Here is a 24,774-nt window from a genome sequence, read left to right on the forward strand (position 1 = left end):
ATTCCACGGCCCCGCAGCCCCAGGCCCACACTGAAAGTATGTCGATCCAGGAGAACATACCATCCCCGCGGCGCTGGTCATGGGTCTCTAAGTCCCAAAGAGACTTAGCGAAGTCCATCCTGATTGGGGCTCCAGGAGGTAAGAAGGGGAAGCAGAAGCCATGGAACATAGGAGGAAAATGAGGGTGGAAACTAGGAGCCAGGGTGGAGGGTATAAATGATCCATATCAGCCACTGGCTAGGTGGGTTTTGGAGAGACACATACGTTCTTCAGAACCTCCCTTGTGTTAAATTATGGACCCTGGCATGGGCCTTTTCCAGGCCCTATAGGCAGGCCAGAGCTGCAACATGTAAGCCACGGGGCACTCCCGTGGTTCCTGGACTCTGGCCCCTGGCATACAGGGCTTCCAGTGGAATAGGAGACACTGGTGACACTTTAACCAGTCTACAGAACTGATCCCCAGCCCAGCTGGGTCTCATGCCTCTGACAACCCAACAGTGTGGAGCAGACCCACAAAGAGGGAGACCCAGAGAGGTGTGCAGTGGCATGGAAGGTGCGGCTGGAATGGGGGGGCTCCTCTGAACTGGGCTGGGTCAAGCTACAGGGACCTCTGGGTCTGTAGCAGCTTTGAGAGGTCCGGGAGACTCAGAGGATGGGGTGGGGAAGCCAGCCAGTAGCCAGGGGTTAGAAGGGAGAAAACAGAGACCTTCGGAGCAGGAACTGGGTGATTCTGAGCCTGAATAGGGACAGGCTGCTGGGGACTAGACATCAAGGGGTGGTGGGGTTGAGGGGCATCAGTAGTTGCAGGTTGGGGGGTCCTGGCTTGTGCGGGGTCAGTATAACTGAGTGGTCAAGAACTTGGGCTAGAGTTAGTCAGACCTAGATTTGAATCCTAGCTGATCCATACTTAAAAGCTGTATGATCTTGGACCATTTATTCTCAGTCTCTGTTTCTTTATCCATAAAATTGGATAATTATAGAACATTTAACAGTACCTGTTTTATAGGATCCTTGTGACGTAATAAGATAATATATGCATGATGCCCAGCTCATAAGAAGGGAAGGAATAGAGGGTATGCTGAGAGATGACGGCATGGGGAGGAAGGGCAGGTGACATGCAGTCCCTGTGTCCCCTTCTACCACAGGGCCAGCGGGGTATCTTCGGCGGGCTAGTGTGGCCCAACTGACCCAGGAGCTGGGCACTGCCTTCTTCCAGCAGCAGCAGCTGCCAGCTGCTATGGCAGACACCTTCCTGGAGCACCTCTGCCTACTGGACATTGACTCCGAGCCCGTGGCTGCTCGCAGTACCAGCATCATTGCCACCATCGGTAAACACTCCCATCCCCTGCAGCCTCACAGAGCCTACTGGTGTTTCTTGAGGTGCTTCTTCATCTCTTGTCTCCTTTGAGACTTCTCCATGTTTGACACAGCCATTCATTCAATGAAAATTTGTTGAGCATATAGTAGACAAGATTTTGGGCCCTGGGAGTAGATCAGCGAAAAAAACAGACAAAAATCCCTACCCTGGGGGAGCTGACAGTCTAGCTGGTGTGACAATAAACAGTAAGCACAATAAATTATTTAAAATAAGTAAATTATTTATTCCGTTAGAAAGTGAGGCCGAGCGCAGTGGCTCATGCCTGTAATCCCAGCACTTTGGGAGGCCAAGGAGGGCAGATCACCTGAGGTCAGGAGTTTGAGACCAGCCTGACCAATATGGAGAAACCCTGTCTCTACTAAAAATACAAAGTAGCCAGGCATGGCGGCGCATGCCTGCAATCCCAGCTACTCAGGAGGCTAAGGCAGGAGAATCGCTTGAACCCAGGAGGGGGAGGTTGTGGTGAGCCAAGATCGCACCATTGCACTCCAGCCTGGGCAACAAGAGAAAAACTCCATCTCAAAATAAATAAATAAATAAATAAATAAATAAATAAATAAAAGTGGGCTGGGCTCAGTGGCTCATGCCTGTAATCCCAGCACTTTAGGAGGCCAAGGTTGGCAGATTCCTTGAGCCCAGGAGTTTGAGACCAGTCTGGGCAACATGGCAAAACCCATCTCTACAAAAAATACAAAAATTAGTTGGGTGTGGTGGTGCACGCCTGTAGTTACAGCTACTCGGGAGGCTGAGGTGGGAGGATCACTTAAGCCCAGGAGGTCAAGACTGCAGTAAGTCATGATCAAGCCACTGTACTCCAGCCTAGGTGACAGATGAGACCCTGTCAAAAAACAGAAAGGAAAGAAAGAAAGAAGGAAGGAAGGAAGGAAGGAAGGAAGGAAGGAAAGAAGGAAGGAAGGAAGGAAGGAAAGAAGGAAGGAAGGAAGGAAGGAAGGAAGGAAGGAAGGAAGGAAAGAAAGAAAGAAAGAAAGAAAGAAAGAAAGAAAGAAAGAAAGAAAGAAAGAAAGAAAGAAAGAAAGAAAGAAAGAAAGAAAGAAAGAAAGGCCGGGCGCGGTGGCTCAAGCCTGTAATCCCAGCACTTTGGGAGGCCGAGACGGGCGGATCACGAGGTCAGGAGATCGAGACCATCCTGGCTAACACGGTGAAACCCCGTCTCTACTAAAAAATACAAAAAACTAGCCGGGCGAGGTGGCTGGCGCCTGTAGTCCCAGCTACTCGGGAGGCTGAGGCAGGAGAATAGCGTAAACCCGGGAGGCGGAGCTTGCAGTGAGCTGAGATCCCGCCACTGCACTCCAGTCTGGGCGACAGAGCGAGACTCCATCTCAAAAAAAAAAAAAAAAAAAGAAAGAAAGAAAGTTAGTTGGCCGGGCGCAGTGGCTCATGCCTATAATCCCAGCACTTTGGGAGGCTGAGGCAGGTGGATTACCTGAGGTCAGGAGTTCGAGACCAGCCTGGCTAACATGGTGAAACCCTGTTTCTACTAAAAATACAAAAAATTAGCCAGGGATGGTGGCATGTGTCTGTAATCCTAGCTACTCGAGAGGCTGAGGCAGGGGAATCGCTTGAACCTGGGAGGCGGAGGTTGCAGGGAGCCGAGATCATGCCATTGAACTCCAGTTTGGGCAACAAGAGCAAAATTCTGTCTTAAAAAAAAGAAAAAAAAAATGGCCAGGCGCAGTGGTTCATACCTGTAATCCCAGCACTTTGGGAGGCGGAGGCAGATGGATCACGAGGCCAAGAGATTGAGACCATCCTGTCCAACATGGTGAAACCCCATCTCTACTAAAAATACAAAAATTAGCTGTGCGTGGTGGTGCATGCCTGTAGTCCCAGCTACTCAGAAAGCTGAGGCAGGAGAATTGCTTGAACCGGAAGGCGGAGACTGCAGTGAGCAGAGATCGTGCCACTGTCCTCCAGCCTAGTGACAGAGCGAAATTCCGTCTTTAAAAAAAAAAAAAAAAAAAAAAAAAAAAAACAAAGAAAAGAAAAGAAAGAAAAAGTAAAAGTTATAAATGCTATGGGAAAGAAATCAAGTATGGTAAGGGCATCAGGGGTACAAGGGTGAAGGCAAGTTGCAGCCCTAAATAGGGAGGTCAGGTACCCATTATTGAGAAAATGAGACCTAAGGGAAGACTTGAAGGAGATAAGAGAATTAGCCATGCAAAGATCCGGGAGGAGAATTCCAGGAAGAAGGACCAGTCAGTGCCAAGGCCTAAGTCAAGGAGGTTAGAAGAGCTAAAAACCGGCCAGGCGCGGTGGCTCAAGCCTGTAATCCCAGCACTTTGGGAGGCCGAGACGGGCAGATCACGAGGTCAGGAGATCGAGACCATCCTGGCTAACACGGTGAAACCCCGTCTCTACTAAAAAATACAAAACACTAGCCGGGCGATGTGGTGGGCGCCTGTAGTCCCAGCTACTCGGGAGGCTGAGGTAGGAGAATGGCGTAAACCTGGGAGGCGGAGCTTGCAGTGAGCTGAGATCCGGCCACTGCACTCCAGCCTGGACAGCAGAGCGAGACTCTGTCTCAAAAACAAAAATAAATAAAATAAAATAAAAAGAAGAGCTAAAAACCATCAAGGGGGAAGAGCTGCAGATATGAAGAGACTGCGGGGAGAGGAAGATCAGGTGGGGCTTTGTAGGCCATTTTTAGAATTTGAGTTGCGTTTTCCTCCGAGTGAAATGAGAAACTGCTGCAGGGTTTTGAGCAGGGGAATGACAAGCTCTTATTTATGTTTTAATAGAACCTCCCCTCCCCTGCTACTGTACTGAAAATAGATGGAGGGTCGGGGGAAGGGTGCCCTGCAGTATTTCTGTCTCAGACCAGTTGGCGGCAGTGAGGTGGTGAGAAGTGGTCAGATTCTGAATGTATTTTGCAGGTAGAGCTGACAGGATTTGCTGATTGATTGGATTTGGGGTAGGGAGTGAGGGCGAGAAAGAAAGGAGTCAAAGGTGACAGGTGACTCTGAGGTTTTTGCCATGAGGAACTGCAACAATGCATTATCCACTGAGCAGGAAAGACTGTGGTGGAAGGGGTTCGGGAGAGAGCAGAAGTTCACTTGGGACATGTTGAGTCTGAGATGTATATTAGCCATCCAAGTGTGATAGAGAGGGGGCAGTCAGGTACACAACTCTGGGTTTGGGAGAGAGGTCTGGATTGGAGAGACACTTGGGAGTTGACTACATATACATGGTATCTCAAGCCATGAGATTAGTTGAGATCACCAAAGGAGTGTAGGTGAAATGACAGAGAAGAGAACAGGGTATCTAATGTTAAGGGGAGGAACAAGGAAAGGAGACTGGGAAGGAGCAGCTAGTGAGGTAGGAGTCAACCAAGAGAGGGTGTGGTCCTGGAGGTCAGGTGAAGACAGTGTGTCAAAGAGGGATGTGTGTCCAGGCTGCTGATGGGCCAATAGAGGAGGACTGAGCGTTGAGCATTACACTGAGCAACAACACAGAGGTTCTTGGTGACCTTGACAAGAACAGATGCAGTGGAGAGATGGAGGCCAGCGCCTGAGTGGGGTGGATTCAAGGGAGAATGGGGGAGGGGAACTGGAGGCAGCAAGTACAGATAACTCTTGCAATGAGTTTTGCTGCAAGAGAGAGCAAAAACTGGGACTGAGGGGAAACCAGGGGATTAAGATAATTTTTTTTTTTTTTGACACAGAGTCTCGCTATGTGCCCAGCCTGGAGTGCAGTGGCTGGATCTCAGCTCACTGCAAGCTCTGCTTCCCGGGTTCACGCCATTCTCCTGCCTCAGCCTCCCGAGTAGCTGGGACTACAGGTGCCTGCCACCTCGCCCAGCTAGTTTTTTTGTGTGTGTGTATTTTTTAGTAGAGATGGGGTTTCACAGTGTTAGCCAGGATGGTCTCGATCTCCTGACCTCCTGATCCGCCCGTCTCGGCCTCCCAAAGTGCTGGGATTACAGGCTTGAGCCACTGTGCCCGGCCTAGAATTTTTTTTAAATGATGAAAGAAATAACAGTAGGTTTACACGCTGATGGGGATGATCCAGTAAAAAAGGAAAACATGGCTGGGCGAGATGGCTCACACCTGTAACCCCAGCACTTTGGGAGGCCAAGGTGGGTGGATCACCTGAGGTCAGGAGTTCAAGACCAGCCTGGCCAACATGGTGAAACCCCTTCTCTACTGAAAATACAAAAAAAATTAGCCAGGTGTGGTGGTGCACACCTGTAATCCCAGCTACTCAGGAGGCTGAGGCAGGATAATTGCTTGAACCGGGGAGGCAGAAGTTGCATTGAGCAGAGATGCTGCCACTGCACTCCAGCCTGGGTGACAAGGGCAAAACTCCCTCTGTCTCAAAAAAAAAAAAAAAGAAAGAAAGAAAAAAAAAAAAAAAGAAAAAGAAAGGAAAACATGGGTGTCACAGAGGACCACAGAATGGCTGAATCTATGTCCTTGAGCAGGTGAGAAGGAGGAGATCTAGTGCACAGGTGGGAAGACAGATAGGGACCGAAGAATGAGCCAACCTGCTCTCAGCTAGCAGCTGCCCCATAGCAGCGCTGACGTGGGATAGAACTCAGTTCTCCTCAGTTCATGAGGCCTCCTAGCTCTAAAACCCCGCACCCAAACGCCCTCACCTGGCTCCCAGCCCCTGCCCTACACCCCATACCCTGGGGTAGCCGGGCAAGCAGCACTTACATACATCACATGCCCACACAGTGACCTCAGGCCTGGAGGAGGGCACTCCCCTCCTACTTCCACAGTGTCGTCTCCCCAAGGGGACAGATGTTTGCTGGAGAGGGAAGCGGAGTCTGTGATCTGTGAGCAGGGGTTGCATCAGGGAGTAAAGGTCAGGTAACAGGACTCTTGTGGCGCGAGGCCTTCTGAGAGTGGTAATGGGTTGGGTTTGGTTGCCTCTCATGTTCTGGGGGAATGTTGTCTGAACGTGAATTTCTGGTTCTAGGGCCGGCATCTCGCTCCGTGGAGCGCCTCAAGGAGATGATCAAGGCCGGGATGAACATTGCGCGACTCAATTTCTCCCACGGCTCCCACGAGGTGCAGGACGGGCCGCCGGGCGGTGGGTGGGGCAGGAGGATGCCTCGAGGTCCTGGCCACCTTCCCCTGAAACCCTCGCTCCGCTCCCTCCCCCAGTACCACGCTGAGTCCATCGCCAACGTCCGGGAGGCGGTGGAGAGCTTTGCAGCTTCCCCGCTCAGCTACCGGCCCGTGGCCATCGCCCTGGACACCAAGGGACCGGAGATCCGCACTGGGATCCTGCAGGGGGTGAGCAGTGGGGCTGGGACTCGCCGGGCCGGGGCGGGAAAGGCGGTGCCAGTTGGACTGGGTCCAGGCGTGGGCAGGGGCGGGTCCCGGACTCCGGGGCGCAGAACTCACGTCTCCTCTGGCTCCGCCCCTAGGGTCCGGAGTCGGAAGTGGAGCTGGTGAAGGGCTCCCAGGTGCTGGTGACTGTGGACCCCGCGTTTCGGACGCGGGGGAACGCGAACACCGTGTGGGTGGACTACCCCAATATTGTCGGGGTCGTGCCTGTGGGGGGCCGCATCTACATTGACGACGGGCTCATCTCCCTAGTGGTCCAGAAAATCGGTGCGGACGCGCCTCCCGCCCTGACCACATCCGTGCGCTGGGCACATTCCCTTCTCCTTGGCTCCCCCATCAGCCCTCAGACCGACCACACCTTCCCCTGGCCACGCGTCTTTGCCAGCCTGTCCCAGGAGTCCCCAGCATGCAACTCCGCGCTCACCCTGGGTTTGGGCTGGACTACGGGTGGGTTGTTTCTTCCACGGATGTCCATCTGTGCCTCTTCTGGGCAGAGCCCAGAACAAGGGCGGAGAGACGAGGAGGGCGTGGTTCCTGACCTCTTGGGGGTCCAAGCCCAGTGTCCTCTCTGCTGTAACTGTGCCCGGTCCTCACCCCTGACCGCAGCTGGCTCTCTCCATGTCCTCAGGCCCAGAGGGACTGGTGACCCAAGTGGAGAACGGTGGCGTCCTGGCCAGCCGTAAGGGCGTGAACTTGCCGGGGGCCGAGGTGGACTTGCCCGGGCTGTCCGAGCAGGACGTCCGGGACCTGCGCTTCGGGGTGGAGCATGGAGTGGACATCGTGTTTGCCTCCTTTGTGCGGAAAGCCAGCGATGTGGCTGCTGTCAGGGCTGCTCTGGGGCCGGAAGGACAGGGCATCAAGATCATCAGCAAAATTGAGAACCACGAAGGTGTGAAGAGGTGAGGCTCGGGCTCTGTTCCCCTTTGGCCCTGTCGCTATTCCCCATCACCTTTCTTCTCCCGCCTGCCTCTGCCTGGCATCTCCTGGCTTTCTGCCTCGACCCTGATTCTCCCAACTTCTCAGGTTTGATGAAATCCTGGAGGTGAGCGACGGTATCATGGTGGCACGCGGGGACCTAGGCATCGAGATTCCAGCAGAGAAGGTTTTCCTGGCTCAGAAGATGATGATTGGGCGCTGCAACTTGGCGGGCAAGCCTGTTGTCTGTGCTACACAGGTCTGGAGTGAGCCCTTGAGGTTCGGCACTTTGTGGGTTTTAGGGACAACTGTGGATGAATACCCATACTGTAAGGGTTTGTTTTGTTTTGTCTCTGTCATCCAGGCTGGAGTGCAGTGGCACAATCTTCCCTCACTGCAACCTCCGCCTCCTGGGTTCAAGCAATTCTCCTGCCTCAGCCTCCTAAGTAGCTGGGATTACAGTTACCACCACCACACCAGGCTACTTTTTGTATTTTTAGTAGAGGCAGGGTTTCACCATGTTGTCCAGACTAGTCTCGAACTCCTCACCTCAGGTGATCTACCCACCTCGGCCTCCCAAAGTGCTGGGATTACAGGCGTGAGTCACCGTGCCCGGCCCACACTGTAGGTTTATAGCACATTTTGCTGACAAGTGTTTGATCCTCAAATGATAAAGTTAGATATACTTTGACCCCTATTTTCAGGGGTTGTGACTGTGACCCTGGATTTCGGGACCCTCTGAGAACGTGGGTGTCAGAGAGTAGCTTGGGCAGGGTCTCAAGTCACGGTGTGACTCCTACATCTTTGATGTCCATGCTGTCCCTCAGATGCTAGAGAGCATGATTACCAAGCCCCGGCCAACGAGGGCAGAGACAAGCGATGTGGCCAATGCTGTGCTAGATGGGGCCGACTGCATCATGCTGTCAGGGGAGACTGCCAAAGGCAACTTCCCTGTGGAAGCCGTGAAGATGCAGCATGCGGTAGGAGCTCAGAATGAAAAGCAAATGGGCCAGGGAACCAAATCCCTTCCATACCCCAGTGCCCCTTCCCAGCCTGACATTCTGGCACCTGCAGATTGCCCGGGAGGCAGAGGCTGCAGTGTACCACCGGCAGCTGTTTGAGGAGCTACGTCGGGCAGCGCCACTGAGCCGTGATCCCACTGAGGTCATCGCCATTGGCGCCGTGGAGGCTGCCTTCAAGTGCTGTGCTGCTGCCATCATCGTACTGACCACAACTGGCCGGTGAGGGGGATGCCCAGATGGAGATTTGGGTCAAGGGTAGGCTGGGATGGGCCCCAGGCCTGGGTTTAGTCTGGTCACCAGGAGTGAAGCGTGTCCACCTGAGACAAAAGGAGAGGCAGCAATGACAGCTGGAGGCCAGGAGACACAGAATGCCAGTGAGCTTCTAGGGCTGGAAGGGGATAGCAGCATCACTGGGCACATTGGCTTCAAGGCCATTTGGGCTCCTGGGGCTCAGAGGCAAGTCCATTCGGCCCACAGAGCCTACAAATGCTGAGGTATTGCAGAAGGGCCCAGTAGGTCTGAGTTTAAGTCTTTACTCTGAAATGTAGCTCTATTAGCCTGCTGTCTTTCCTCATGAACAGGACAAGGTAATGATTTGTTCTTCATGGGGTTGTGAGGATTAACAGGAGATATTAAGTACTACATAGTACCTAATATCTATACAGTAAATTAAGCACATAATGCACATTCTCAAAAGGGTTTTATACTTTGTTGTTGTTGTTGTTTTTTCTTTTGAGAACGGCGTCTCACTCTGTTGCTCAGGCTGGAATACAATGGTGCAATCTCGGCTCACCACAACCTCCACCTCCCAGGTTCAAGTGACTCTCCTGCCTCAGCCTCCCGAGTAGCTGGAATTACAGGCGCCTGCCACCACGCCCGGCTAATTTTTTGTATTTTTAGTAGAGACAGGGTTTTGCCATATTGGCCAGGCTGGTCTCAAACTCTTGACCTCAGGTGATCCACCCTCCTTGGCCTCCCAGACTGCTGGGATCCTAGGCATGAGCCACCGTGACTGGCCAGTTTTTATATTTTTTGAAGAGATTTCTCCTTATTATCTCATTCGATACATCCATATTATCTCATATCTTTCTTGTGTGGTAGGGAGGGCAGGCATTCTTTTTTTTTTTTTTTAAACAGAGATAGGGTCTCACTATGTTGCCTAGGCTGGTCTTCAACTCCTGGGCTCAAACAATTCTCCCACCTTGGCCTCCCAAAGTGCTGGGATTACAGGCATGAGCCACTGTGCCCAGCCTGGGAGGCAGGCATTCTTACACTCATTTTACAGGTGAGAACACCAAGGCCCAGAGAAGTATGATGACTTACTCAGGGTCACACAGCTTGTTAGTGACACCTGGAACCAGAACCCAGACTCTCCTTTCCTGGTTCACCACTCCCTCGCTGTTCTGGGCTGACCTTCTCTGCCTTCTCCAGCTCAGCCCAGCTTCTGTCTCAGTACCGACCTCGGGCAGCAGTCATTGCTGTCACCCGCTCTGCCCAAGCTGCCCGCCAGGTCCACTTATGCCGAGGAGTCTTCCCCTTGCTTTACCGTGAACCTCCAGAAGCCATCTGGGCAGATGACGTAGATCGCCGGGTGCAATTTGGCATTGAAAGTGGTGAGCTACCTAGACCTTCCCCGCCCACTCCTACCATTCATATCAGGAGTCCTCCAACCCAGCTTCCCATACCCACTCAAAGGGCCTTGCCTCTCTCCTGTGGTTCCAGGTTTTCCCTGTGAGAGTCACTAAGACTGAGATATCAGTCTGGCATATCACAAACACCTCTTCCATCAGCATAGCCACACAGGCAGACAGCTGTGCTACTTAGCAACACACTCTGTCCTAGCACGGATACTCCTGCTAGGAGTTTTGTTTGTTCTTCGTTTTTTTGAGATGGAGTCTCGCTCTGTCGCCAGGCTGGAGTACAGTGGCACGATCTCGGCTCACTGCAACCTCCGCCTCCCAGGTTCAAGTGATTCTCCTGCCTCAGCCTCCTGAGTAGCTGGCACTACAGGCACGTGCCACCACGTCCGGTTAATTTTTGTATTTTTAGTAGAGACGGGGTTTCACCATGTTGGCCAGGATGGTCTCGATCTCCTGACCTCATGATCTGCCTGCCTCGGCCTCCCAAAGTGCTGGGATCACAGGCGTCAGCCACCGTGCCGGCCTATCTTGTGCCTTTAATATACTGCAGTGGTGATACTCCCTGCGTGCCACCTATGGGACATACTTCACTGCCTCATTCCCTACAGGGTGGCCTTGACATGGTGGAGGGTGGTGGCTGGTTCTCGTTACAGGGCTGGCCTGGTCCCTCAATGACTAATTTTCAATGACTGATTTTCTTTCTTTCTTTTCTTCTTCTTCTTCTTCTTTTTTTTTTTTTTTTTTTTTTTTTTGAGATGGAGTCTTGCTCTGTCGCCCAGGCTGGAGTGCAGTGGCGCGATCTCGGCTCAGCTCACTGCAACCTCTACCTCCTGGGTGCTGGGTTCAAGTGATTCTCCTGCCTCAGCCTCCTGGGTAACTGGGATTACAGGCACACGCCACCACACCCAGCTAATTTTTATATTTTTAGTAGAGACAAGGTTTCATCATGTTGGCCAAGCTGGTCTCGAACTCCTGACCTCAGGTGATCTGCCCGCCTTGGCTTCCCAAAGTGTGGGATTACAGGTGTGAGCCACCACGCCTGTCCGATGTCTTGTTTTCTTTCCCTCCCCAAGGAAAGCTCCGTGGCTTCCTCCGTGTTGGAGACCTGGTGATTGTGGTGACAGGCTGGCGACCTGGCTCCGGCTACACCAACATCATGCGGGTGCTGAGCATATCCTGAGACGCCCCTCCCTCCTCTGGCCCAGCCTACCCCTGTATCCCATCCCTTCCTCCCCAGTCTACGTCCTCCAGCCCACACCCCTCCAAAGCCCCACCTTTAAGTCCTCTCTTCTCTATTCCTGAACCTCCCTACCTGAGGCCTATCTGAAACTATATCTGCCATCTAGCCCCATTCGAGGTTGCCCCTTCCCCGTCTCCATTTCACACAGGTCCTGAAAGTCTGTGTCCAATTATGCACTGGCCACCCGACAGCACCAACTGTACATTCCCTGCATCCAATCCACTCAGCAGGCCCTAAGATGCCTTGAGCCTTTAATCCCAGTTTGGCTGGTTAATTCCATAACCCCAGACATCTCATCCCTTGGGGTCAGGGAGAAGGGAGACAGGGCAATCTTGTCCACAGTCTCCCATTCTCATATGTGGCCCTCATGATAATCTGGGCATCTCGTGCCAGGGCAGGCTACCCTTTCATGGTGACTAACAGTGACATGATAGTCCACGCTTTGGGGAAAACTGGGTGGGATGGATGCTGGGGAGAAGGGAGGGCTGGGCAGCTGATTTTGTCACTGTCTTCACCTCTGTGCTGGGCTTGTAGACCACTGTCCTGGCTGCTCTCATGCCCGCCTGATACCTTGCTTGGTCAAATCCCTGGCTGCTTCCTTCTGCACCCAGAAATTCCTTCCCACTCACTTTGTTCCCACACACAAACCAAGAGCCAAAAATGAGTGTGTCTATTTTATATTTAAACCCAGCTGTTTGGAAGCAATTATAAAACTTCTCCCACACACCAACAACCCCAGAACTCCCCACCCAGAAGGAAAGGAGACTTGGGGTCCTGGCCCCACAGTCTCTAATGCTGTAGAGTAGCAGAGGGGACAGACAGAGTGAGTGAGTGTGGTAAAGGACTGCTCTTGTCCCTGAGAAGGCAGAGGTGCTGGCTGGCCTGCCCTTCCCAGGCTTGGATACCTTGGGCCTTTCCCTTACTCCTGCACCAACAGCAAACTCAGAAGGAAAAAAACAAAACAAAACTCTAAAGGTAAACACAGTCCTTCTCCCTCTCTCATGTGGCTCCTCCTGCCCCTACCTGGGAGAAGGTTCAAGTATTGCGCTGATGGGTTTGGGAAAGGACCACAGAGGCTGGCATGGAGAGGCCCTGCCTCCTCCTACTCCTCCTGTCTCCTTATCTGAAAAGGAGGGGAGGGATGGATAAAGGAATGGGTAAACAAAATGAATTGGTAACACATAAAATTAGTAAATGAATAAATACAATTAAATAAATGAATAAATAAATAAACAAGCAAAGAAAAAAATATCTCACAAGGATTCAACCATTTGCCCCTCCACCAGCGGGGATCTAGGCCGGCATATTAATAAGGAGGTGCCAACTACTCCTTAACCTTTAGGGGGGCATGACTGGGGCAGAGGGTACGGGGGAGAGGCACCTCCCGGTTTACAAAAAGATGGTCTACCACAGGACAGAGACTGCAGGGAACTTAGAAGTGTGCTCCCACTCAGGGGGTAGGCACGGAGTGTCCACAGGTGGCAGTGAGTGGGTAAAGGTGGATACCTACACTCAGGACTCAAGACATCTGCTGGCAGTAATGGGGGCGCAGGTGACTGGCAGTGCCTGGCTATGCTACAGGAACAGGAAGATAACCAGGCCAGGCAGAACCTGCAGGATCATCGGCAGGGAAACAGAGACATCTAGCTACTTGGCAGTGATGGCGGTGGCAAGTACTTGTGCTTAGTAAAGGTGGGGTCATGGGCCTGGGCCTGCACCTGGCAGGACCATAGCCAGGGGAATATTCTTGTCAGAGGGTTTTGAGTCACTTCTACTTGGCAGTGGAGACATACAGCGCCTGGCATATTACCTTGAACATGGTAGCTGCTCAGTACACATGATGAATGGGTGAATGGATTATGATGGGACAAGCTACAGGATTCTTGAGCTGAGACCGTCTTCATGGCAGTATGGGGAATGTCCGCACAGGGTCGACATTTCCATGGGGCAATGTTTCAGGTCCCCACGGCCTTCCCCAAGAGGCATCTGCCTTAGGGTACATACTACTGCACCCCAAGAACTAAGGCTGGATGTACTCAAGGGTTTTACATGTTGGCAGAAAGCTGGAGACCCCGGGGGGTGGCTGGCTCAGGCACTGGTGGCCTGGGGGGCTGGGCTGTCCTTGGAGGCTTGGCCAGGAGCCCTGAGGGATGCAGCCGCTCATTTCCTGATCCCTTACGCCCAGGAGAGCCATCGCCTGATGCCCGCTGAGGCAGAGAGGGTTGGGAGGCTGACAGTGGGCGGCCTCGAGGTCCTAGCCGCCGTCCACCTCCTCCTGGGGGGGGACACAGCAGGGAGACCTGGGAGCACCCTGCCCGGGATAGGCTGGCATGCAGGGTTCGGGCAGGTGGGGCGGGCAGGCGGGAGGTGGATGCCCACGGGCCAGCTCGGACGGGCACCAGCGGGGAAGCTGGAGACCCTGCTGAGCGCCGAGCAGAGCGAGCAAGGAGGGTGGCTGGAGAGTCAGGGGAGAGGGGCAGAGGGCCCCGCTGGTGAGTCAGGGCAATGGCCACATTGGAGGTAACAGCAGCTGCCTGAAGGGGCGCATGTACCAGTGGCTCCCACAGTACTGGCTTTCCACTGAGCCGAGCTCCTGTGCTCGGGGCCAGACCCCGAACACCACGAGCCATGTCTCTGTCATGTTGCACCAAGTGCTGCTCCATGATGCCACCACCACTGCTGCCTGGACTTGGCTCAGAGCGCTTCCGCTGCAGTATGGAATTCTTCTTGCCTAAAAGTTGTCCCGGGAGGGAGAAGTTAAGGATAGGGAAGGAATCCAAGATGGAGGTTGGATATCAAAGAGTATGAGGGTATCAGGATGGGGTGGGGTTGAGGGTAGGGGATGGGAGTCAGTAGTATGGCAATGGGGCTATGCGGGTGGAGATGGGGGTTGGAGGAAGAGGGTATGTATCAGAGACAGCGAGGGTCAGAGGACTGGTACTCAGGGGAAGGAGGACTCAGGACATGGAGACTTGGGATGCTATCTCTCCTGGGTAGGACATGCTGAGGGATAGGGACAGTGGGCCACAGTGTCGAAAGGCCTGTTAGGGGGCATTTGTTGGGGCTGAATTGATTGGGATATGATCCTGGAGCCCTAAACCCTGGGCTCCTTGCTTTGGAGGTGGGGTGAGGGCACAGCCTGGACCCAGAGCAGATAGGTGGACAGGTCTCACCGATGCGGCGCAGCCGATCCATGGCCACGGTCTCAAAGGCCCGGCGCATCATGGGGAACTCCTCGAGCACAGCGTTGAAATGGTCCACACTGAGTGAGTAGAGGCGGCAGTAGGTGTCAGCCCGAACACTGGCTGTGCGCCGGCCCCTAGTTAGCAGGCAGATCTCTGCAGAAATTGGGAGGAAGCCTCAGAAGCCCTGTCCTTGTCCCTGGAACTCCTCTCACTGAGCCTGTAGCAGTGGACCCCACTTTCTAAGGCTCCTCCCTAGATGTGGGAGAAACCATTGATTATCTATTACCTCCCTGCCCCAGGGTCCCTAAACACCCCAAGCATTGTCTTTCTCCAGACTCCCACAATTACTGGATTACTGCTCCCTGTCCTTCCTACTCTGTCCAAATGAAGGCTGACGACCAGACAGGTCTTGCTGGCCCTAGATTCCCAGTGATTCCACTTCACTTTAACTCCCACCCCTCCCCGACTACTCTATCCCAAGAAGTAGACCTGGGCAACTCAGTGTACCTACCCCTCCTACCCCTTTGAATAAACACTGAGGGCAGCCCTGAAGGAGAAAAGCAGTGTCAAAGAGCAAAGTGCAATGTGATGGGGATAGTGGGTGGTATGGGGGCTGAGAGATTATATGAGCCTCCAGTCACTTTGGGCAGTGGCTGGCTGAACTGCCCCTACTGCCACAGGCTGGGTCCCTGAATCACACCACCAGGCAGCTCCATAAAGCTCATGCTCCAGGACAGTCGTGCTTCACTCCTGCCTTTCCCTCATCTCATAGGCTCCTTGGATTTCACTGTCTAAGGGTTCTAAAAGGCCCTCTGGCCCAGTAGTTTGCAACCTGGCTGTGCATTAGAATCTCCTGGGAAGCTTTTAAAAACTACAGAGCTCAGGCCAGGCGCGGTCGCTCACGCCTGTAATCCCAGCACTTTGGGAGGCTGAGGCGGGCAGATCATGAGGTCAGGAGATTGAGACCATCCTGGCTAATATGGTGAAACCCTGTCTCTAGTAAAAATACAAAAAATTAGCCAGGCATGGTGGTGGGTACCTGTAGTCCCAGCTACTCAGGAGCCTGAGGCAGGAGAATCAACCTAGGAGGCGGAGCTTGCAGTGAGCCAAGATTGCACCACTGCACTCCAGCCTGGGCAACAGTGTGAGACTCCGCCTCAAACAAACAAACAAAAAAACTGCAGAGCTCCAGATCCCAGCCCAGAGATTCTCCGTGAGTAGGCCTGGGGAGGGGCTGGAGCTCTGTGATTCTGCAGCGTACCCAGATAGGGATCCTGAGCCCAGGAGCAGTTGCCCTCTCCACTGTCTGCTCGTGACCCTGCCACCCTCCCTGAGGCCTGCTGACCCCCAAAGTAGGATCCATCGGTGAGGCGTGTGTCCCGGGCGCCGCGGGCCAGCACACTGAGCAACCCATGCTGGATGAAGTACATCTTCCTCCCCATGGAGCCCTCACGCACCACGAGGTCCCCCGGCTGGAAGACCTCAAAGCGCAGCTTGGTGAGGACTGCAGTGACGAAGCTGGGGTCGGCGTGGGCAAACAGCGGCATGTGGGCCACCAGGCCCCGACAGGTGAAGTTAATGATCTCCTGGACAGGGGAGGGGCCTGTCAGGCAGGCTGTGCCTGGTGACCTGAGATGATCCCCCAAGCTCATCTGCGTCCAGAAACCCCACCCCTGGGGTCATGTTCTGCCAAAGGATGGGGATGCGTCAGTGGACCTGGGACCATCCCTAAGCTCCTGCCTTCGGATCTTTCCCATGAGCCCTTGTGGGACCATTCCCCGAAAACAGAGATCCCTATAGTCCCTCCTCATGTATACTTCACCTGCAAAGGACCTTCAAGAAAGACCCTAGCCCCTGAAAGCCCCCCAAATACCTGGCCTCCCACAGGGCCCTCTGCAGGCCTCATTCCCTATAGGAGCACCTGCTGACCAATAGCCCCTACCACCAGACAGCACTCCAGGTCCCTGAAGAGTCCCCCTTCCAGGTCCAACCCAGCCCCACCTCCCGAAGCGGCTCGCTCAGCTCGCCCAGGATGCTTTCCTCGTCGAACATCTTGCCCTGGTAGCGGTGCTCATAGTACTCGTGGATGCGCTGCCGCGTGTCTGCTGGCAGCTTGTGGAAGGACATGTACTGCTCCACCTGCTTATACTGGAGGGCCAGCCCATTGCCAGGGGCAAGAGGACACAGGGAGAGATTTGGGGCCGGAACAGTGGGGTGTGTGTGGGGGAGGTCAGAGACACAGGTCAAACTCAAAGGGGTGAAACATGGAACCAGACATGGATACATAGGGCCACAGAGCAATATGGATAATGGTGGGTACCAGGAAGACACAGAGCACAGTCATAGGAAAACCCAGGTGTGGACAGCGGAGGGGCCAAGCACAGGCATAGGTTCAAACAAGGAAAAGGTACACGCAGGGGCAGGGAACAAATGGACACAGGGCAGGAAAGGAAACAGAGATGCAACAGGGGCACACATCAGAATGGGCGTCAAGTCAGGTTACCCAGTCTCCAACACCCCTCCATGCCACACCTCCCTCTCCTGTCCCTGCTGACCTTCTCCTGGTACTGACGCCGGGAAGAGTCCAGGGACTGGATGAGTGCCGTGGCGTGGCCGATGAACATGGCGTAGCATGTGGCACCCACGATCATGCTGAGCATGGTGAGCCAGACGTCGGGCATGCCTACAGGTGCCTGCTGCCCATAGCCAATGCACAGCATGTGGCTCATGGCCTTGAACAGGGCATGGGAATATTGGCGGCCCCACGAGTGGTTCTGAGGGGCAGAGTGTATTGCAGAGCTGGGCATGGGCCCCTTGGAGCCTCATTCTCCACCTGCCCCTCTTCCTCTTTTGGTCTTTCTCTCTGCCCCCTTCTACTGCAGGCCTTCCTCCTGGCAGGCACTTAAGTTTGGTTCTGGGGGCCCTGAGGCAAAAGGGTCCTCTATTGCAACTTGGGGACCTCAGCTTCTGGCTAGGTACCCTTAGTTGCCTGCTCCCTCCAACACACGAGCACTTCTTCTGGGTCTCCTTCCCCTTTCCTCCCTCCTCCCCACCTCCTCACTCCTATTTTCTGTCGTGATCATCTCCCACCTCCTGCTCCCTGTGCCATCCCTGCTACTCGGGCAGAAGAGCCCTAAGAAGGCCCAGGAAAGGCAGAGCTGTGGGGACTTCTCACCACCATGTGGTTGATGGAGACCCAGCAGTCGGGAGGGAAGTCCTGCAGCATGGGCACCAGGAACTGCAGACAGCCATCCCAGTGACATAGCAGCAGCATCATCCCAATGAGGTTGAAGATGCGAACCACAGCACTGGCCAGGTCATAGGTCATGTGAAAGATCTGAGGAGTCCAAGGAGGAGCTGCTGTGGACAGGAACCCCTCCCTGCTTGTCCTCCTCCATTCCCAGCCTGGCAAATTCTCTCTCTGAACTACTCCCCAGCCCCAGCCCCCATGAATTAAAAAATGAAACTATTATTCATTTGTATGGAGTTTTGTGGCAGACATGTATAGCTAATGCAAAGCAGTTTCTTATTTCTCTCATCTTATGGATAGGAAAGCTGAGGTCAGTCATGTGCCCAGAACCACATAGTAAGTGTCACAGCAGAGAATCAAACAAATCTATTGCACAAGCTGCCCAAGTGTAGCCTAGAAAAGAGAGAGGGCATTTCACAGTGTAATGTCTCCAGAGCATATGTGTAAGAATTAATGCCAGCAGCCCTCTCCTTTCCAGTCATAATAATACATAATAGTGGCTTCACTGAGAACTTAGTATGTGCTAGACACCTTTCTAAGTGATTTGCATGTATTAACTCCTTTAATTCTAACAGCCTTATCACAGGCAAGTGTATTTAACACTCTCATTTTATAGAACAGAAAATCAAGTCTCCTAGAGTAAACAATAAAACTGGGATCTGACCAAAGACAATGAGACTGCAGAGCCCACAGTCTGAACCACTAAATTCTGCTGCTCTGAAGCTGAAGCTCCAGCGTCTTCCACACCTCCTCCTCCACCCAGCATCCAGCTAACTCTAAAGTGTGTCTGGCAGCTGTGCTCCACCCTCCTGTGCCACCATCTTCACCCCAGGTCCCATCCCCTGAATCCTCATTCTGTTCCTGCTTCTCCCCCACCAATTTTGGAGAGACCTCACCCACGGAAGCTCCACCCATCTTCCCCACCCTATAGGGTCACCAGGAGCCCCACCCATAGCATCTTCCTAGAGGAGTCTGCCAGCACTACCCCGCCCCCCGCCGCCCCCCGCCGCCCCCGCCACCTCCACGCCCCACCTCCTCCCACTGGTGTATATAGCGGATGAGGCGGGAGAGGCGGAGCAGCCGCAGCAGGCTTAGGATCTTGGTGAAGCGAACGATGCGTAGGGCCCGTGCCGTTTTGTAGACCTCAGCGTCCAACTGTGGCTCCAGCTCCACCACCAGGAAGATGTAATCCACAGGGATAGAAGAGATGAGGTCAACCAGGAACCAGGTGCGCAGGTAGCGCGTGCGGATGGCCCGCGGTGCTAGCAGGATCTCAGCACCCTCCTCCACCACAATGCCCGTTCGGAAGTTGAGCACCAGATCCAGTAGGAAGAAAGTATCAGACAATACGTTGAAGACGATCCAAGGCGGGGAGTTCTCCTCCTTGAAGAAGGTGATACCCACAGGCAGGACGATGAGGTTCCCCACCATCAGCAGCAGCATGATCAGGTCCCAGTAAAACCTAAGGTGGGAGTGAGATGAGGGGTAAAACGGTGAGGATATTTCACCAGTCACTAGACTGACAGAAGATAGGCTGCCATGGCCAAGAATGGTCAAAAATACACAGTAACAGAATGACTGTTCACAGCCGCTGGGAGTATAAGTTGGGACCACCATTTGGGAAAATACTTATCTATTGAAGTTAAACATTTGCATTCCCTGCAACTCAGCAATTCCATTCCTAGGTATAGACACCTCCAAGGGAAACATGCGCTCCAGGAGATACACATAGGAATGTTTACAGCAGCATTAAATTTGAGAACAATGCACATATCCTTGTGTGGAAAAATGTAGATAGATATGTAGATAAATACACTATTTATGGGCTGGCATACCATACAGCTGTGAAATTACCCAACTACAGCTACATTCAGTTCTATGGATGAATTTCAAAAATGCAATGTTGAGCAAAAGAAGCAAGAAACACCCTGGACAACATAGTGAGACCTCATCTCAACAACAAATAAAAAAATTAGCCATGCATGGTGGTGTGCACCTACAGTCCCGGCTACTCAGGAGACCGAGGTGTACTCTAGTCTGACTGACAGAGCGAGGCCCTGTCTCAAAAGGAAAGCTATGGCTCATGCCTGTAACCCCAGCACTTTGGGAGGCCAAAGTGGGATCACCTGAGTCCAGGAGTTCAAGACCAGCCTGGGCAACATAGTGAGATCCTGTCTCTACAAACAATTAAAAATTAGGCCGGGCCCGGTGGCTCATGCCTGTAATCCCAGCACTTTGGGAGGCCGAGGCTGTCGGATCACCTGAGGTCAGGAGTTTGAGACCAATCTGGCCAACACGGCAAAATCCCATCTCTACTAAAAGTACAAAAATTAGCTGGGCATGGTGGCGGGAGCCTGTAATCCCAGCTACTAGGGAGGCTGAGGCAGGAGAATGGCATAAACCAGGGAGGCAGAGGTTGCAGTGAGCCAAGATCACACCACTGCACTCCAACCTGGGTGACAAGAACGAGACTCTGTCTCAAAAAAAAAAAAAAAAAAAAAAATCCCAGCACTTTGGGAGGCCAAGATGAGTGGATCATGAGGTCAAGAGATCAAGACCATCCTGGCCAACATGGTGAAACCCCGTCTCTATGAAAAATATAAAAATTAGCTGGGCGTGGTGGCACACACCTGTAGTCCCAGCTACTCGGGAGGCTGAGGCAGGAGAATCACTGGAACCCGGGAGGTGGAGGTTGCAGTGAGCAGAGATTACACCACTGCACTCCAGGCTGGGTGACAGAGAGAGACTTCATCTCAAAAAAAAAAAAAAAAATTAAAAATTAGCCAGGCCCTGGGGGCGGTGGCTTACATCTGTAATCCCAGCACTTTGGGAGGCAAAGGCGGGAGGATCACCTGATTATGTTGGGAGTTTGAGACCAGCCTGACCAACATGGAGAAACCCCATCTCTACTAAAAATACAAAATTAGCCGGGCGTGGTGGTGCATGCCTGTGATCCCAGCTACTGGGGAGACAGGCAGGAGAATCACTTGAACCTGGGAGGTCGAGGTTGCCAAGAGCTGAGATTACACCATTATACTCCAGCCTGGGCAACAAGAGTGAAACTCTGTCTCAAAAAAAAAAAAAAAAAAAAAAAAAAAAATTAGCCGGGTGTGGTGGCACACACCTGTAATCCCAATCCCAGATACTCAGGAGGTCAAGGCAGGAGAATTGCCTGAACCTGTGAGTGGAGGTTGCAGTGAGCCGAAACCACTCCACTGCCCTCTAGCCTGGGCAAGAGTGAGACTCTGTCTTAAACAAATAAAAATTGGCCAGTGTTGTGGCTCACGCCTGTAATCCCAGCACTTTGGGAGGCTGAGGTGGGTGGATCACGAGGTCAAGAGTTCGAGACCAGCATGGACAAAATGGTGAAACCCCACCTCTACTAAAAATACAAAAATTAGCTAAGCGTGGTGGCATGAGCCTGTAATCCCAGCTACTCAGGAGGCTGATGCAGGAGAATCGCTTGAACCTGGGAGGCAGAGGTTGCAGTGAGCCAAATTTGTGCCATTGCACTCCAGCCTGGGTGACAGAGTGACACTCCTTCTCAAAATAAATAAATATAAAAATAAATAAATAAAATTACTCTTCCATATACATATATATCCCTATTATATATCGTTTACCTCGCCATTGCTAAATTTTTTTTTTTTTTTTTTTTTTTGAGACGGAGTCTTGCTCTGTCACCCGGGCTGGAGTGCAGTGGCGGGATCTCAGCTCACTGCAAGTTCCGCCTCCCGGGTTTACGCCATTCTCCTGCCTCAGCCTCCCGAGTAGCTGGGACTACAGGCGCCCGCCATCTCGCCAGGCTAGTTTTTTGTATTTTTTAGTAGAGACGGGGTTTCACCTTGTTAGCCAGGACGGTCTTGATCTCCTGACCTCGTGATCCGCCCGTCTCGGCCTCCCAAAGTGCTGGGATTACAGGCTTGAGCCACCGCGCCCGGCCCATTGCTAAACATATATATATATATATATATATATATATTTTTTTTTTTTTTTTTTTTTTTTTTTTTTTGAGACGGAGTCTCGCTGTGTCTCCCAGGCTGGAGTGCAGTGGTGTGATCTCGGCTCACTGCAAGCTCCGCCTCCCGGGTTCACGCCATTCTCCCGCCTCAGCCTCCCAAGTAGCTGAGACTACAGGCGCCCGCCACCACGCCTGGCTAGTGTTTTGTATTTTTAGTAGAGACGGGGTTTCACCATGTTAGCCAGGATAGTCTCGATCTCCTGACCTCGTGATCCACCCGCCTCGGCCTCCCAAAGTGCTGGGATTACAGGCTTGAGCCACCGCGCCCGGCCCATTGCTAAATATTTTTAAGGTTAAAAACAAAAAGCTAAAGTACCCCGTGCTAATCTCACAGTATTGTTGAAAACATTTACGTGGAGACAATAGATGTGACAGTGTGGTATAGGCACTAGTTGGTGTTATAACTCACTCACTCTTTATCCCCAGATTTCTGAAAAGGCTGCTGCTTCTCCCATCTCCGGCTATCTGCCCATTCTAGTCTAGGACCTCATGCCCTCCCCAGCCTTCTCCACCCCATTCCTCTTCTCCAACACAGTTGGACCCACAGATCCTGTTCCTCTGCTGGGGTTTGCTCATCCATGTCCCAGGGTGGGGTGGTCTATCCTGCCTTCCTCTGAATTGAGCTTTCCAGGGATGCCCTTTCCCCTCCACAGAACCTTAGACAGGGCTGCACACACAGAGAAGCTCCACAGGAGATCATGAAGCAGCAAAGCTTGAGTTCTGCATATCTTTCCTCCTCTGGCCTCCCTGTGTCCACTGGGACTCTGGCGGAGCACAGGCAGAGGCATGGGCCGGGGTGAGTGACACTGCTGTGACAGACACCGTGGAAAGAAGAGGTCAAGAGGGAACTGTGTGAAGCCCTCATTCAGAGAATGTCACAGGATAATCTCAGGGACTCAGTTACTTATGGTGATTTTAATTCTAGGACACACCTAATCCCAGTGTCAACTCAGGAGCTAGCTAGCCCCTTCTAACTCGGACTGCAAAATCAATTTTCAGCCCTGAAAGAAGCTTCCTCAAGTCCTGGTCTCTGGGAAGCCCCTTAGACTGTATGTTTTCAATAAACAAAAACCCTCGACCACTCTTCTTTTCTCTCCTGGGCTGCTGAGGAGAAATCCTGTATTGTGAGACACTAAGAGGGGGAGGGAAAGAGGGTTCGCCTAGCCATGAAAGCATCTTCACAGCCTGACTCACAGGTTGGTCACAAGCCTGGCAGGTGATGTAGTAGAGAGAATGGAGAAGCACAATCAGAGGGATACCAGGCTTCTGGGGATCCGTCTGCGAGTGAACTGAGGGAAGGGAGCGAGATCCACAGGAGGCTAGAAAAGTCACGCTGGCTGGGTGGGAACGAGGCAGCAAAGACAGGAGTGAAAGGAACAATGGGAGGAAGAGGGACATAGAGGGAGTGTGTATATATGTGGATTCAAGATAATGTCTGGGTCTACAACTGTATTTCCAGGCTTCAGATTCACACCTCTTCCTCTCTGCTTCTTTCGTTCCCCAGGTTAGGTGCTTTGCACACATCCCTGCCTCATCCAAGAGCTGTCCTTCATTTCCCCCCAAGGACAGGGCTGCTGTCCTCCCCTAGCGACCTTGATGTAGAGGTACAGCCTGACGGAGACTGTGAAATGGCCCCACCCCCACCCTCTGTCCCTTCTGTGGGAGTCACCTGGGTGGTGGTCCTGTCCCTGCTTCCTCCTCAGTCACTCTGAGTCTTGGCCCCGCCCCGCCGCCCCCGCCTTCAGCACTAGGGACAGCAACCAGAGCTGAGGTCTGGACCCTCGCCCCCTTCAGCGTCCCTATTTTTTCCTGATAGTCATGCTGAACTAGGCAGGTGCTAAGGAGGAGGTGTGGAGATGGGAGATAGCAGAGCTCGGCTTCTCCCTCAGACTGGCCCCGATACTTAGAATATAATTTCCCAGATCTCCAGCAAGCAGGACTGGAGGAGGCAGGGGTCCCAAACTCCGGTACTTCCTGTGGTCCGGTTGGGGTCCTGGGTTCCTGAAAGAGGAAATCCAGGTCTCTGGAGATCCCCTGATATCTGCTTGCCCCTTCTGGTGCCCCCAGCTTGCCAAGGCACGGAGGACCTCCGGCAGGGGATACCCGCCCAGGAATTCCCAGGCTAGATTGGAGGAAGTGACTCTCCCGCCCCACCAAGGGATCCCTGGGCTGGAAATGAAGTGACCGTGGAGGGTGGTGCGGGCCGGGTCCCGGTGTCGCTGCCCGCGAGGGTGGGATTGATGTACCCTGCCCTCCCGGCCGAGCCCCCAATACCGGAAGTCGCTGTAAGGGTGGATGATCCAGGCCCCCGCTGACTTCACTCTCTCCTGCTCGATTTCCACTGCTTTGTGGCTGCCGAACACCCGAAGGGAGAACTTGTTGACCGTAGGTTGGAGCAGCGTCCCAAGGTGCCTTCTCTTAGGCTCAGACTCAGATCCGGGGATCGGACCTGAGGCCGCGGTCGCAGGCCGGGGAGCAACGGGAGGCACCTTGGGGGCCTCCAGCCCAGGGGTCGCCCCTTCGCTGGCCCCCGCAACCGGCCCCTGCTCCGCCTCCATGGCGCCCACCCCGCTTACACGCTCCGCCTCCTAGAGCCCTATGTGGCCATCAGGTACCCCCAACCCCTCCAGAGTGGGAGTCGGCGCAGCCCCGCGGGTTCCAGCGGAGGCGTCGTAGGCTCGGAACCGCCGGCGCGCGGGGCGGAGGGGGTGTGCGCTAGACTGGCGGGCGGCGGGCTGGCTGCGCGGCGCCCCCTGGCGAGGGCAGCGCGAAGACCGGGCGGGGCTGGGAAGCCGGGATCCTGGAGGA

General features: G+C 53.4%; 2 protein-coding genes across 8 annotated transcripts; one reads left to right on the top strand and one right to left on the bottom strand.

Annotated features, from left to right (window-relative positions):
- Window positions 1-12,759, top strand: PKLR (pyruvate kinase L/R). Of its 5 annotated transcripts, XM_005541551.5 has the most exons (12): window positions 1-138; window positions 464-553; window positions 1,146-1,328; window positions 6,320-6,411; window positions 6,508-6,639; window positions 6,774-6,960; window positions 7,322-7,592; window positions 7,717-7,867; window positions 8,436-8,588; window positions 8,683-8,849; window positions 10,062-10,243; window positions 11,344-12,759. In XM_005541551.5, the coding sequence occupies exons 1-12, from the start codon at window positions 39-41 to the stop codon at window positions 11,448-11,450; spliced, it is 1,815 nt and encodes a 604-aa protein (XP_005541608.2). In that variant the 5' UTR covers window positions 1-38; the 3' UTR covers window positions 11,451-12,759. The 5 variants fall into 5 exon arrangements, with proteins under 5 accessions (XP_005541608.2, XP_005541609.2, XP_005541610.2 ...); XM_005541552.5 differs by lacking the exon at window positions 464-553; XM_005541553.5 differs by lacking the exon at window positions 1-138 and having other exon boundaries at window positions 442-553.
- HCN3 (hyperpolarization activated cyclic nucleotide gated potassium channel 3) lies at window positions 12,172-24,680 on the bottom strand. Of its 3 annotated transcripts, XM_015456197.3 has the most exons (9): window positions 24,543-24,680; window positions 24,241-24,318; window positions 18,978-19,407; window positions 17,871-18,032; window positions 17,251-17,469; window positions 16,697-16,843; window positions 16,041-16,281; window positions 14,684-14,848; window positions 12,172-14,241 (listed from the first exon to the last, which is right to left on the bottom strand). In XM_015456197.3, the coding sequence occupies exons 3-9, from the start codon at window positions 19,386-19,388 to the stop codon at window positions 13,556-13,558; spliced, it is 2,031 nt and encodes a 676-aa protein (XP_015311683.2). In that variant the 5' UTR covers window positions 19,389-19,407; window positions 24,241-24,318; window positions 24,543-24,680; the 3' UTR covers window positions 12,172-13,555. The 3 variants fall into 3 exon arrangements, 2 of the variants coding, with proteins under 2 accessions (XP_015311683.2, XP_005541606.2); XM_005541549.4 differs by having other exon boundaries at window positions 24,241-24,680; XR_012413826.1 differs by lacking the exon at window positions 16,041-16,281 and having other exon boundaries at window positions 24,241-24,680.
- Between the last annotated feature and the right edge of the window lie 94 nt (window positions 24,681-24,774).

This window comes from Macaca fascicularis, chromosome 1, assembly GCF_037993035.2.
Source record: "Macaca fascicularis isolate 582-1 chromosome 1, T2T-MFA8v1.1".
In the NCBI taxonomy this organism is placed as follows: Eukaryota; Metazoa; Chordata; class Mammalia; order Primates; family Cercopithecidae; genus Macaca; species Macaca fascicularis.

Coding starts and splice junctions, on each gene's coding strand:
- PKLR (XM_005541551.5), top strand. CDS start 39: ATGTCGATCCAGGAGAACATACCATCCCCGCGGCGCTGGTCATGGGTC. Junction 139..463: donor CCTGATTGGGGCTCCAGGAG/GTAAGAAGGGGA, acceptor ACTGATCCCCAG/CCCAGCTGGGTCTCATGCCT. Junction 6,961..7,321: donor CCTAGTGGTCCAGAAAATCG/GTGCGGACGCGC, acceptor CCATGTCCTCAG/GCCCAGAGGGACTGGTGACC.
- HCN3 (XM_005541549.4), bottom strand. CDS start 24,524: ATGGAGGCGGAGCAGGGGCCGGTTGCGGGGGCCAGCGAAGGGGCGACC. Junction 18,033..18,977: donor ATATACACCAGTGGGAGGAG/GTGGGGCGTGGA, acceptor TGGACTCCTCAG/ATCTTTCACATGACCTATGA. Junction 14,849..16,040: donor CGATGGATCCTACTTTGGGG/GTCAGCAGGCCT, acceptor CAATTTCTGCAG/AGATCTGCCTGCTAACTAGG.